Here is a 12740-nt window from a genome sequence, read left to right on the forward strand (position 1 = left end):
ATTTAATGCCAGGCTTCATTGAGTAGATACATGCAGCTTCTTGCAGTGCTTTGAAATGAGATTACCTACTTTGTGTCCTGCTCAGAATTCCTTATTCTCCACCTTCCCTACCCCAATATATCCATTTCAGTCCAATATTCTAGCCACATCCTTGTGCTGGATAGGACAGATAGCATACTGGAGGCATATTGCCCCCACCCACCCCCAGCAGTTCTTCTGCCTATGTGCAGACTCCACAGGCTCTGTGCATTGTTCATAGGGTAGCAAGGGAAGCTGTTAAATGTGTGTCGTTCTGTGTTGTACTCCCCCAGGCCAACTTGTTTAATTCCTTCCAGTAAGCCTGTGAGGTCTCTTTCCTTACTAGAAGACTTATGTGGATAATATTTAACTACAGTGTGCCAAGTTCCCACCTGGGCATGTATCCTGTAGCTGGGGCACCACAGCAGGGTCAGCCTCTGACTCAGACAGCCTAGATTGAAGGTAGTGCCAGAAAGAATTTGCCAGCGCATTCCAAGTTGGCACCACTCAAACTGTTGTTACTGAGAAAGTGCTTCTAATTTGGCTCAACCTCTTAGTCTCCATCCCCCACCTACAGAAGCCAAGCTTTAAATGCACACAGCTTCATTTTTTGTGCATATTCTTCACCTGTTGACTGTGTATCTATCCTTTCCCCTTCTATAATTATGCTCCCAATCTGTCATAGCTAAGATTGCAGTGTTCTTGGGGCATGGACCTGCCTTCTTATGCTTATGTTACTTATTCCTGCAGAGCACCATGTATGTTGATGGCACAATAGAATAATCATAATTTGCAAAAGGCTTCACAATCCTTATCTCATTTTATTTTTTTACCCTTACGACTAATCACAGATTTATACACATTTTACAGAAACACTTGCACATGGACATGGCTGAGGGTTTTCAGCTCAGGACAAAAGCCCTCACTAGGACTTGACACATTTAGACTTCAACTCTAAGCACACATACCGTACGTCAAAGTGATGCCGTTAGGATTGGACTGGAGCTGCCTAAGGAGCTTAATGGTGCTACACAGCAAAGAAATGGATGCTCTCTTTCCTCCGATGGACAGATGGTGGAAGCATGGAGATCCTTTTGCAGTTCCATCCAAGAAGAGGCACCATTCTGGACAGCTAAGTTTTTATTACTGTCCTGCTTATTGGTGTAGTCCATTAATGGCAAGCACAGTTCTGGGAATAATTTTAAGAGCCGAAAGTTTGAGAACTATATCTATTGTCCTTATTAGTAAAAGGAACCTACCGTCGTAAGAGAGTTCAGCCTTCATAGTGCCAAAAGCAAAGGAACAGGGCAGTAATGGTCTGCTTAAACTTCCTAAAGAGCTCCGCATAATCCAGGCTGGCGTTGGTTATGCAGTGGTTTGAGCAAGGGGTGTGTGAGAGGAGTCAGAGGGGGTTTTGTTTTGCTTTTTTCTAGTTGGGGAAGGGGGAGAAGCTGTTTGCCTGAATCTGAAATTATGGACTCTTATGTAGTTCTAAGGAGAGAGTACAGTCCAGAATGGGAGAGGTTGCACCCAGGACTGCTGGGTTCTTGGGCCATTTATCATTCCTATTTCGGTGGCAGACTGTCTATTGCTGTAATGCTTCCCTCCTTCTCTTTCGCCTGCTTCCTCACTGCAGTTATGCATGGTTTCTTTGCTCTCTTTATAGTAGCATTTCTGTGAAATGTCTAGCAACATGAAAACATTTTTAGTGCTAGCTGGATGCTGCTTTAGCTAACGTCCTGGGCTCAGTTGAGCGGAAGGGCAGTATATAAATAAAACTTTTATTAATAATATAATTATAATAAAAATAACACTTACCTAGTGCTCACAAACATTAGCAATAATTCCTTGAGCAACCTTGCAAAGTAGGTTGATGTTATTTATCTATATTTGCAGTTTGGTGACTAAGAGAGAGAAGGGTGACTTGCCCAAGGCTACGAAGGGGGCAGCAGGGTGGATTGATTTTTAAATCGTGCCAACTTAAATAATGGATTTTAAACCACCTAGAAAGACCATTTTTAAAATATTGATTTTTTTTACATCGCAAGAAGGTGAACCATTCACATGTCACTTACATACTAGTAAGTTTCTACAACAATGAAACATATTGGTTTGCTTCTAATTAGAACCTTTATACAGCCTAGTAGCATAATCTGCATTTTGTTGTCATTGATTGTGTGTCCTACCTGCACAGAAAAATCATATCTGCTTAGAACCAGACCTTCGGCTTAGCTCTGTGGATGTATGCAAGGATAGTAGGTAACAGGCATGGGATTGGGCTATAAGTGTACTTCCAATTGCATAAAATTATGTTTCCCTGTTAAAGGGAAAGTCACTGTGCATATTGCTTCATTTATATGAACATCTGTGACTAAGTTGAGTTCTGAACAGATTGCAGAATCTAGGTAGTTGGGAGGCATAAAGTAGGGGTATAATATTCCCCATATGGAAAATGGATAACAGATAGGCAACTTAGAAGGATTTTCTGAAGTTTAAAGAGAGTTTAAAGTTTAGAGTTTAAAGTTTGAAAAGAGAAGAGGTATCAGATTATACTATAGATTGGTTTCAGTACTTTGAGGTGAACGGGTTATTGAAAAAATGTTTTAAAAAAGGAATTTGGGGAAACTAATTCGGAATTTGAAAAAATTGTAATAGGAAAGGATGCGAAACTGATTTCTAAGATTTATAAGCTGTTATTGGAGTGGGAAGCTAAAGGCAAAATGGTAAAGGCGACAATGATTAAATGTGCTATAGATATTGGTTATAATACAGAAATGTCAGTGTGGGAAAAACTATGGGGGAGGACTATGAACTTCTCTGCCTGCTACCTTATTAAGGAACATTTACAAAAGATGATTTAATGGTGGTAACTTGAAACCCAGCAAAGTCGTGAAAATGTACAGAAAAAGGTCAAATCTATGCTGGAAGTGCCACAAGGTACAGGGAACCCTGATCTATATGTGGTGGTTGTGAAAATATGATAGAGAATACTGGGAGATTCTATTAAATAAAGGAAGATTTGAGATGAAAATTGGTGGAATTGCAGATTATGCAGCCAACAAAAGACTACCTAGAATGCCATGGAGAGAGGGACTAGGAAGTCTGAGGATACGAGATAATGATGAGTATTGTATGGTGTATATATAAGTTATATAAATGCATAAACAAAATAATAATATAAATAAATAGATAGACAGATCACCCATATAGGCTCTGTGGATGATTCTAGTGATATTCAGAATAGCACCCATTGAATCATAGTGCTAACCTGATTCCAGTGCCTGTAAACAACTCATTGCTATGTTTTCCCTTGCAGAGTGATCCAGGCAACTGGTCAGTGCTGGAGCAGCTGGGCCTGGACCAGAGCTCAGATTTCTCAGACACCAGTGTACAGCAGAAGCTGGATGAAGAAAAGGAGAAGATTAAGCGTGAGATTCGAAAAGAGCTGAAGATAAAGGAGGGAGCAGAAAACTTGCGCAAGGCAACCACAGACCGTAAGAACCTCTCCAATGTGGACAACTTGCTCAAGAGTTCCAACCGCAAGCTGGAGGCCCTGCACCACCAACTGCAGGATCTCAATGCACATATTGTCGTCAAAGACCCTGAAGAGCTGGGGGGTAAGTGTGTGCAATGGATGGGTGGGAAGTCAAGGGTCAGGTGCTATGGGGGAGCCAAAAAGCAAGCATAGATTTAGGGCAAGAATGGGTAGAAACCGATGACAAGGTGCTCAAGCTTTTCTTAGGTATTTGTGGATTTAAGTCTCTCTCTGGCTTCCTGACAATTTCAGCTGGCAAGAGTTTAAAGAACTACAGAGAGGGTTGTTAAATTGGGTTGGTGAGCTTCCCTTAATCAAGACATATCAAATCTTTTAAACACCTCTCATGGTGAGCAAATCCGCGACTTTACTGGGTGCTGTGTGCTCTTTCCCCTAACAGATAGGTAGCCGTGTTGGTCTGCCATGGTCAAAACAAAATAAAAAAATTCCTTCCAGTAGCACCTTAAAGACCAACTGAGTTAGTTCTAGGTATGAGCTTTCGTGTGCATGCACACGAAAAGTATCTGAAGAAGTGTGCATGCACACGAAAGCTCATACCTAGAACTAACTCAGTTGGTCTTTAAGGTGCTACTGGAAGGAATTTTTTTATTTTGCTCTTTCCCCTAGTTTGGTGAGAGGCATTTAAAAGGAAATAGCTGGTTTAGCGAAAGCTGTCCATAGCTAAGTTAAAGCTAAGTCACTCATATAAAACAGGACTGGCGGCATCTGCCTGCACTTAAGAATAATTTTGTGGCATATAGAATAGGATAACCCATCCTGAATGCAAATTAAGAACAGATCTTCCAGTAGGCTTCTGTACTGGGAATAAGGGCATTTATTCTTAGAATTATTTTAGTATCAATACATGGGAAAGCAATTTTAAAAAAGCTTTTATAAAAATGTGGGAACTGCTTTAAAGTGTGAAAAGTGTCTCTCTTATCCCAGGGTACATTCTTCCAGAGTGTGCAGCATCTTATTTTGACTATTCTTCAAATGTTTTAAGACACTATCAAATTCTGCAAAAATGGGCTGTCCCTTCAAACAGTATAGATTGAGGCATGTATTGCTGAGTCAGGAGCTGTATCCCTCTCCTTTTATTATGCAAGAATCATTATAATATGACAATTTTAATTTGTTTTGATGAAGATGACTGTTAGCCTCTTTGAGTATGTTATAGAATAGCAAGCTATAACCTGCCATTTATCATTATGTAATAATAACCATTCAGATTATTACTACTATTTTTGAAAACTTGCACCTTGCACCTGCATTTTGTTTTGGGGAAAAGTTCAGAATATAGAAGATAGAATATAGAAGTGAGTATTAATAATTCAGTTAGCTTCATATTTGGCAGTGGAGAAACACAGCTTTCCATATATTGCTACCTACAGTTCTTGAATGTTCATAAAACCATCAACAAAGCTGTGAAAGCGTGTATTTGTGTGCGTGTGTGTGTGTGTGTGTGTGTGTGAGTGAGAGAGAGAGAGAGAGAGAGAGAAACAAAAAGAAAGAAAGAACTCATTTGAGCTGCCAGGCATTGTTTGTTTAAAAACTGTTCCGTATAGATCCACACCCTAGCCTGTTGGCACCTTTGTATGGTAGAGGAAACTTTACACTTTGCCAATCCTGTTTGTATGCTCCTCCCTACCTGGCTGTTCCCAGCCCCTTTTTCCTAATAAGCAGCAGCTATGCTAGTCTCCAGATGTGGACAGTCACTAACAGAGCAGAAACTTGGCAGCTGTCCTGTGCGTGTGGAAGGAGGCATTGGGGAATAAGCAGCAGCAGGGAGAGGAACATCCCTAAACCCCTCCGTATGAAGCAGTCGAAAAAAGGCACAGTGGAGCCCATGGAGCACACAGGCAGAACCTTAAAATGTCAAGGCGCCACTTCCATTCCAAAATAGCTTGTTACAACAATGGGGCTGCACTTTATGGAGAGGCAGCGGCCTGTGACTTTGCAAAAGAGGAAGCGGTTGCTGTTGTACCTGACTCCACTGTCAAGCACAGGCCACAAAAATAGGGAGGAGGGGGGAGAGCCTGCATATATATATAACTGGGCTAGAAAGCCTTCAGGGCTTGGGCGTGGCTGTTTCCTTTTTTGCTTGGAGAACCTAGGCTCAGAGCCCCCTGCAAACCAGAGGTAAGAAAGGATAAGAGTTCTGGATGGGCCACTGTCTAAGCCTGTCCTCATTACAGCTGTGGGCTGTAATGTGGTGTTGCTGACAACACTGCAAATGTTCTTTCTAACCAAGTGCTTTGTAAATCTAGGATTTACAGTACTCAGTGGTGTACTGGCTTAGAAGATCTGAGCTGCTCTCTTTTTTTCTTCTTTTTTTATAAAAAGGATTCATTCCAGTTGGCTTGCTTTAAACTACATTGCACATCAGTGAATACCAAGCAGTTCTGGCAGCCTTTCTCAAGAACAGGCCCCCAATCTTATAGTCCATTCTTTGTCTCTGGGAGAGAGAAAAAAGCGCTAAACCGGGAGTATTGGAACCACACCATTGCCTAATGCTAGTTCCACATGATGTCAGCTAGGGTCCAGAATTTAAAGTGCCAAAGTCTGAATACGGCCTCTCTTAAAAGCCTTTGACCTATGTATTCAGTGAAGAGTTGTCTGCCCTAACATGGATGTTGCACAAAATACATATATTATTGTTTATGCATCTAATTGTATAAAACTCTTTCATAGATTAAGTCACACTCAAATGCACTAGACCAGACCTGTAGAAGTTTCTCTGGATCCAGGAACATACTAGATACTGGTTAACTGAATTCAGCTTTTTTCTGCAGTCTGTCTCATTGGCAATCTGCTCTTGGATGGAAAACATAATGAGGGAATCCTCTTACTAGGCTTGACAAAGCATCCTTTGTATAACTCTTTATATTTAGTATTTAAATGACAACTTCTTTGTAACAAATGGCCCTTTGGTTGAAACAAGTGAATTTGTGTTTTTATATAATTTGAATAGTATTCAGAAAGATTTCAACGTGTTCATACTGATCAAAGTAACAATAAGCAATGATTTTAAAGCAATTTAAAAGCAATATTTTTACAATTTACAATTTAAAGCAATATTTTTTTTTATAAAAATGGATCCATAAAACAGTACTGAAGCAGCAAAAAAAGAGATATCATCTTCTGCTGCTTTAGGTTTTCATAGACACTAAAATCCTGAGTACACTTACATTTTAGCCTGGTACAGTGGTACCTCAGGTTACATACGCTTCAGGTTACATACGCTTCAGATTACAGACTCCGCTAACCCAGAAATAGTACCTTGGGTTAAGAACTTTGCTTCAGGATGAGAACAGAAATCGTGCGGCGGCGGCAGCGGGAGGCCCCATTAGCTAAAGTGTGGTGTAGAGTGTGGAGCTAGTGTGGTCTAGTGGTTAAGAGCAGTAGATTCGTAATCTGGGGAACCAGGTTCGCGTCCCCGCTCCTCCACATGCAGCTGCTGGGTGACCTTGGGCTAGTCGCACTTCTCTGAAGTCTCTCAGCCTTACTCACCTCACAGAGTGTTTGTTGTGGGGGAGGAAGGGAAAGGAGATTGTTAGCTGCTTTGAGACTCCGTAGGGTAGTGATAAAGCAGGATATCAAATCCAAACTGTTCTTCTTCTAAAGTGGTACTTCAGGCTAAGAACAGTTTCAGGTTAAGAATGGACCTCCGGAACGAATTAAGTACGTAACCAGAGGTACCTGCTACGTGATGCCACTTCCCTACCTGCTAGCTCATGCATTCGGATGGTTCCCCTGATAGTGGTGGTCTGGGATTTGTGCCCTCTTGGCATTAACCACTTTACTGTCTTCCCAGATGCCCCACAATCGCCAGGCAGCCTGAGCCGATCAACAGCTACCAAGAACCGCATTGCTGGCCTGGAGAAGCAGCTCAATATTGAGCTGAAGGTGAAGCAGGGAGCAGAGAACATGATACAGATGTATGCCAACGGTGCTGCCAAGGTTTGTGGATGTTGCTGGCTGGCTGCCTCCTCTCCTGCCCTGAACTTAGCTAGTCCCTGCGTGCTCATCCACTAAAATGCAAATATACCAGCAAAGCTGCCAGATGCAGAACTAGACCATTGGTCAACCTAGCTCAATGTTGTCCTCTCTGACAGGCAGCAGGTTCTCTCCCAAGTTCTTAGGCAGAAAGCCTTTCCAAACCTGAAACGCAAGGTGCTTTGAACTATGCAAGTATGCTAGCCTTCTCACCTCTAGCTGCCTCTTGCTTCCAGCAAAGCCGGAATGGCAGGCTGGTTGCATGCATGTATAGTTGCAAAAGAGGGAAAGTTCCTAGATAATGATATCAGCAGATAATTCCTGCTGGTCCGTGTAATTATTTCCTATTAGACCAGTAAACATTTCTGAGTACACTCTTATGCTATGGCTGTATGTCTTAACCGTTAGCTGCAAAAAACATCTAAATATAGTTGCTCTATTAAGCAGTGCCACATACGGTTGCACCAGGAAAATTTTGGTCCAGATATCACATGCAGTTACACATTTTCATATGATCTTGTCCTTGGGACCAAGATGGCAGCAGTTGACTGAACTGATACGAAAATAACATTTTTGTGCATCTGAACTTTTGGGGGAGGCAGGCGCTTCTGTGGATGATTTTGCCGTCTTTGTTATCAGGTTCTCAGGACTGAAAAGAAAAAGAAATAGTTAGGTGGGATTCAGTGTAGTGAAAGGCAAACATTCTGTCAGCACAAGAGTTTCTTCTTGCTGAACAGAATGTCTCCGTCCCCCCATGCAATTCAAAACTGTTCTAAGGATTCCCCCAACCCTCTGGAGCAGATCTGGGGACAGGGTGAGGCGTACTTGGAGGAAGAAAATGAGGTGAACATTCCGCTCGCGCAGTTATTTATTAAAATACCACTTTCAAAATTGCTGCGATTGGGTTTCCTGGTTTTAAATATTCACATTGGAAACCACTTTTGTTGAGGAAGCAGACTGGTTACTTAAAGGGATTCTGTAGCTGCTTCTGTTTTGAGGCTTACCCCATAGACTGGATGCCTAGGATGTGGTTCAGTATGCAGAAGAATAGGACATGATACCTCCAGGTTTGGGAAGCATGGGGGCGTGTTTTCTTCTGTTATGGCTAGGGACTGATGCACTGAGAGACAGATGGGCAGGTTTTGCCCTTGGATTGGGATGCATTCTAATGACTAATTCTCTCCTGCCGTCCCTGCTAATCCCACCCCCACCTGGCCTGCCCTCTAGGATCGGAAGCTGCTGCAGACAGCCCAGCAGATGCTACAGGACAGCAAGACCAAGATCAATATAATCCGCATGCAGATTCGCAAGGCTATGCAGGCTGACGAGGTGCAGCTGAATATGGAAGATGGGCAAGGTGAAGGGGAGGATAAAGAAGGTGGTCCCTGTGGCCGGCAGGCTGCTCTGCAAAAACCAACGTCCCTTTCTCCCACTTTTTAACCTTTAAAGAGCCCTTCGAGAGCTGGAGAATGTCAGGAGCTCATCCTACACTCGAGTAGGACCCTGGCAGAGACACATGCCCGACTGGCATGTTCCCTCCCTCCTGGTTGATCGTTCGGGAGCTTCAAAGCTTTCTTCAGCCCAAACATCACAGCGACCGATGCCAACAGATACCGGCACACTTAGGGATCCGCAGAGTCTTCGCAGCTTGCATAACAGACCACAGCAACTCAGCATTTTGGCTAATCTACTTTATTTACATATAAACACACACGGAGCACTGCAACATGGCTCCCCCTCTCTCTAGCATCAGACAGCAAAGAGAAAAAGAACAAAAGACAATAGTCCCACTTCACGGAACACAGTAACACAAACATCCTGTCTCCATCACTTCCCGTTCTGTGGAGTCAAAACATACACCGTCATGTGATAGACAAGAATCCTATGACTGCAGTCACGGAGCAGGAATTCTAACAGAGAATGCTCCCTGGAGCAGTTTGAATAACCTCCACCTGGTGCTGGGGAAACCGCCCCCCCCCCCCCATTTCCTTGTGCCTGGGATGCATGTGTTCTGGGTTCCCTCCACAACTAATCCTGCAATCTGATGCAGATAGCAGATGCCTGACGCCCATCCTGTTACTTGCAGGTAACACTGACCTGAGCACCATCGAGTTGAGGATTGAAGAGCTGCGGCACCACTTCCGGGTGGAGCACGCTGTTTCCGAGGGGGCCAAGAATGTGCTGCGCCTTCTGGGCTCCACCAAAGTTCAGGACCGCCATGCCATCTCCGAGGTAACGGGCACTTCGCTCAGCTGGGGAGGAGGCGGGTCTCATACGGTCCGATTATATACACTCACACTGACGTACACATAATTATAAATGGTTTGGGAATTGTTAACGGGTCCTTTCCCTAGGACTACTATAAGCAGCTAATAGGGTTGAAATCAGCCAAACTCCTCTCCCCATTCGCCCCACCCTGGCTTAGGTTTCCTCTTGCAGCATTCACTATGAATGCAGCCGTCTAGGGGAAACAAGCACACCATCTGTTTGTCACAGAGGTTGTGGCAGGTATCATAATTTGCAGAGTCTCCATAAGCAGAGCCTGGCAGGAATCTGAGATAAGTTAAAAGGTCTGGGACATCTATTTGTCCTTCTTGACTGTTCTACGGTTCCCTCGCCTTTGACCTGTTGCATCCAGTTCTACTTGCTGCTGAAATTAGGAGTGGGTGGGTTATTGCATTTGAGTCGCCCAGCTGCAAGCTCTGCTACTGAGATGTGACTTCGGATGTTTGTGAATTAATGAGTACTGTGCCTCCGTGTCATCGTTCATATGCCAAGAAGACTGTGGTATTAGTACAAGGTTGGGAAATGGGGTGGCGGATGGAACACCCATCAGTGCCATGTGTAGGATGTAGCCATATTTGTGCCTGGCCGTTTTAGGCACAGACCAAGCTGAACGAGTCGAGCCAGAAGCTGGACCTTTTGCGGCACTCCTTGGAGCAGCGTCTAGCTGAGCTGCCTCAAGATCACCCAAAGGGCTGCCTCATCAAGGAAGAGCTCATCCTGGCATCCTCCCCGGCCTTCAGTGCCCGTAATACCACCTCCTACCAGCACAACCAATACAACACCCTCTCAAAGCCATCTCCACTCACAGGTAACTGGACTTAGCTTTGCTTGGGGTGCCTCCCAAGCCCCCGCAGCTCACCATTGCTATTTTTGGCGTGATTTTCTGAAGTATTCAGCACTGTCCACTCCCTAAATGCCCCAGGGCTGTCCATAGTTAGCACCTCTCTAATTTGCTCAAGACTCCTTCCACACCTCACTCTCTCCTTTCCCATACCTTGGTAGTTGGAGAACTCTTGCTCTCTCAAACCCTTAAGAAGACTCCAGGGAGTTGCTCTGCTTCGAATGCTCCTGAGCAGGGCCTGCTGGACCTCCCCCTTTGAGCTGTTGTCTCTCTTGTTGTTAGGGATGCTGGAAGTGCAGCTGTTGGGCTGCAGTGAGCTGTTAGAATATGTCCCAGGACGCACCCGTGGCTCCACCGTCTCCCTGCCGTGCAACAGCCCTGGTGAAGCGCGGCCATCTTTCATGAGCCGCAGCGGGCGAGGCCTGTACAGCCGAAGCGGCAGCGTAAGCGGCAGGACCACCATCAAATCAGAAGATAATAGCAGTGAGTAATGTGGGTGCGGGGCGAGTTGGCAGGCTCTAAACTGGGCAAAGGGTCAACTGGAAGAAGGGAGACCTTCTAGCACAACTAGTTCAACATGGGGGGTCTGTGGTCCCTGTCTTTCTCTCAGCGGTTCAGTCAACATCAGGTGGAATCCTTCTATTCTGTTTTTTCTCATTCATCTCTAATTTAAGAGATTTTATTTTTATTTTTTAAATTGTCCAGTAGCACCTTAGAGACCAACTAAGTTTGTTCTTCATATAAGCTTTTGTGTGCATGCACACTTCTTCAGATACACTCATAAGAGATTTTGTTCGCTCTGCCATCATCTGCTGAAGAATGTCAACAGTAAGTTGGGTATCTGAAGACGCATTTCTTTTCTCTGCTGTCCTTTTCCTGGTACCTGACATGCTGAGTGTTGAGACACACACCCTGTTTCCTGCTTCACTTTTTAAGAGTTAACACTTCTGAACTTGTTCCCCTTTCTTTCTTACTTGCTGTCTGTCGCTTTTCCAGCTTATTGGTACTCTTCCTCTTGCAGATGAGGTGAGTGCTGTGCTGAAGCTGGATAATGTAGTTGTTGGCCAGACGGCCTGGAAGCCCAGCGGCCTGCAAGCCTGGAATCAGACTTTCGCAGTGGAGCTGGAGAGGGTATGTGGAAAGATGCATCCTTCCATGATGTTCCTGGTTGGGTCACAGGGGGTCACCAGTTTTATAATGGAAAGAAGACCCCTGTGTTTGCTATCCTTTTGGGAAAGGAATGAAGGGTGGCAATCATATTCATACCCACTTAATTTGCTGTTGGCCCCCTCTTCTCAAATGTCAAATTATAACTTTGTGGAGGAATGAGAGAGTTTATCAGGACTCATACACTGATATAAAAGAGGAATTTTGTTCATTTGTGCATCTCAAGGACATAGCAAGGGTCAGTAAGATTCTTTGCTCTTTGTACTCATCAAGCAGTAGACTGGTCAGCTATAGCTCTGGCACCTTTTGTGTCGTATTGCTAAACTGTGCTTCATACAGAGAAAGGTGGTGAAGGTGTGTTGTCCCCCAGTGTCAGTTTTTATTGAGCCTTGGTATGGCAGTTGTGGGTACAATATAGAGTCAAAGCCAATAAGCTGCTGCCTTTTAAAAATAAATAAATGGATTATTTCCCTTCCTCTCAGGCACGAGAGCTCGAGATTGGTGTGTACTGGCGTGACTACCGCAGTCTCTGTGCCCTGAAATACCTGAAGCTGGAGGATTTCCTTGACAACCAACGCCATGAAATCCACCTGGAGTTGGAGCCACAGGGCATTCTCTTGGCAGAGGTAATAAAAAAGAGCCAAACTGGGCAGAACTGGGATCTGAACATCTAGAGATCCAGCTAGTCAGATTTCTTAGCAGAATACTCTTAGATAAGATGGGAAATGCCAAAATACAAGAGTTATCTGATAATAGCAGAAGAAATACAACCCCATTTTCGCTATCATTTTTGTGAATTTTAAGAAAGTCCTCAAAACAATTCCTATTATTATTATTATTCCTTCTACAGAGGCTAAGCCCTTGCCCAGTGTACTGTCTGGGAATTTCCCTCCAGAA

The 12740-nt window shown here is 44.0% G+C and overlaps 1 protein-coding gene across 3 annotated transcripts in view; it reads left to right on the plus strand.

Moving 5' to 3' along the window:
• PKN1 (protein kinase N1) overlaps positions 1 to 12740 on the plus strand; it is a 57537-nt gene that overhangs the window by 30496 nt on the left and 14301 nt on the right. For all 3 annotated transcript variants that reach the window (XM_081850576.1, XM_081850575.1, XM_081850574.1), the window contains exons 2-9: positions 3335 to 3635; positions 7368 to 7513; positions 8777 to 8906; positions 9636 to 9781; positions 10430 to 10643; positions 10959 to 11159; positions 11698 to 11807; positions 12326 to 12469. In XM_081850576.1, the coding sequence (XP_081706702.1) occupies positions 3335 to 3635; positions 7368 to 7513; positions 8777 to 8906; positions 9636 to 9781; positions 10430 to 10643; positions 10959 to 11159; positions 11698 to 11807; positions 12326 to 12469 (1392 nt within the window). The remainder of the gene's footprint in view (positions 1 to 3334; positions 3636 to 7367; positions 7514 to 8776; positions 8907 to 9635; positions 9782 to 10429; positions 10644 to 10958; positions 11160 to 11697; positions 11808 to 12325; positions 12470 to 12740) is intronic.

Source organism: Podarcis erhardii, assembly GCF_964252035.2.
Source record: "Podarcis erhardii genome assembly, chromosome: 2".
NCBI classification, from domain to species: domain Eukaryota; kingdom Metazoa; phylum Chordata; class Lepidosauria; order Squamata; family Lacertidae; genus Podarcis; species Podarcis erhardii.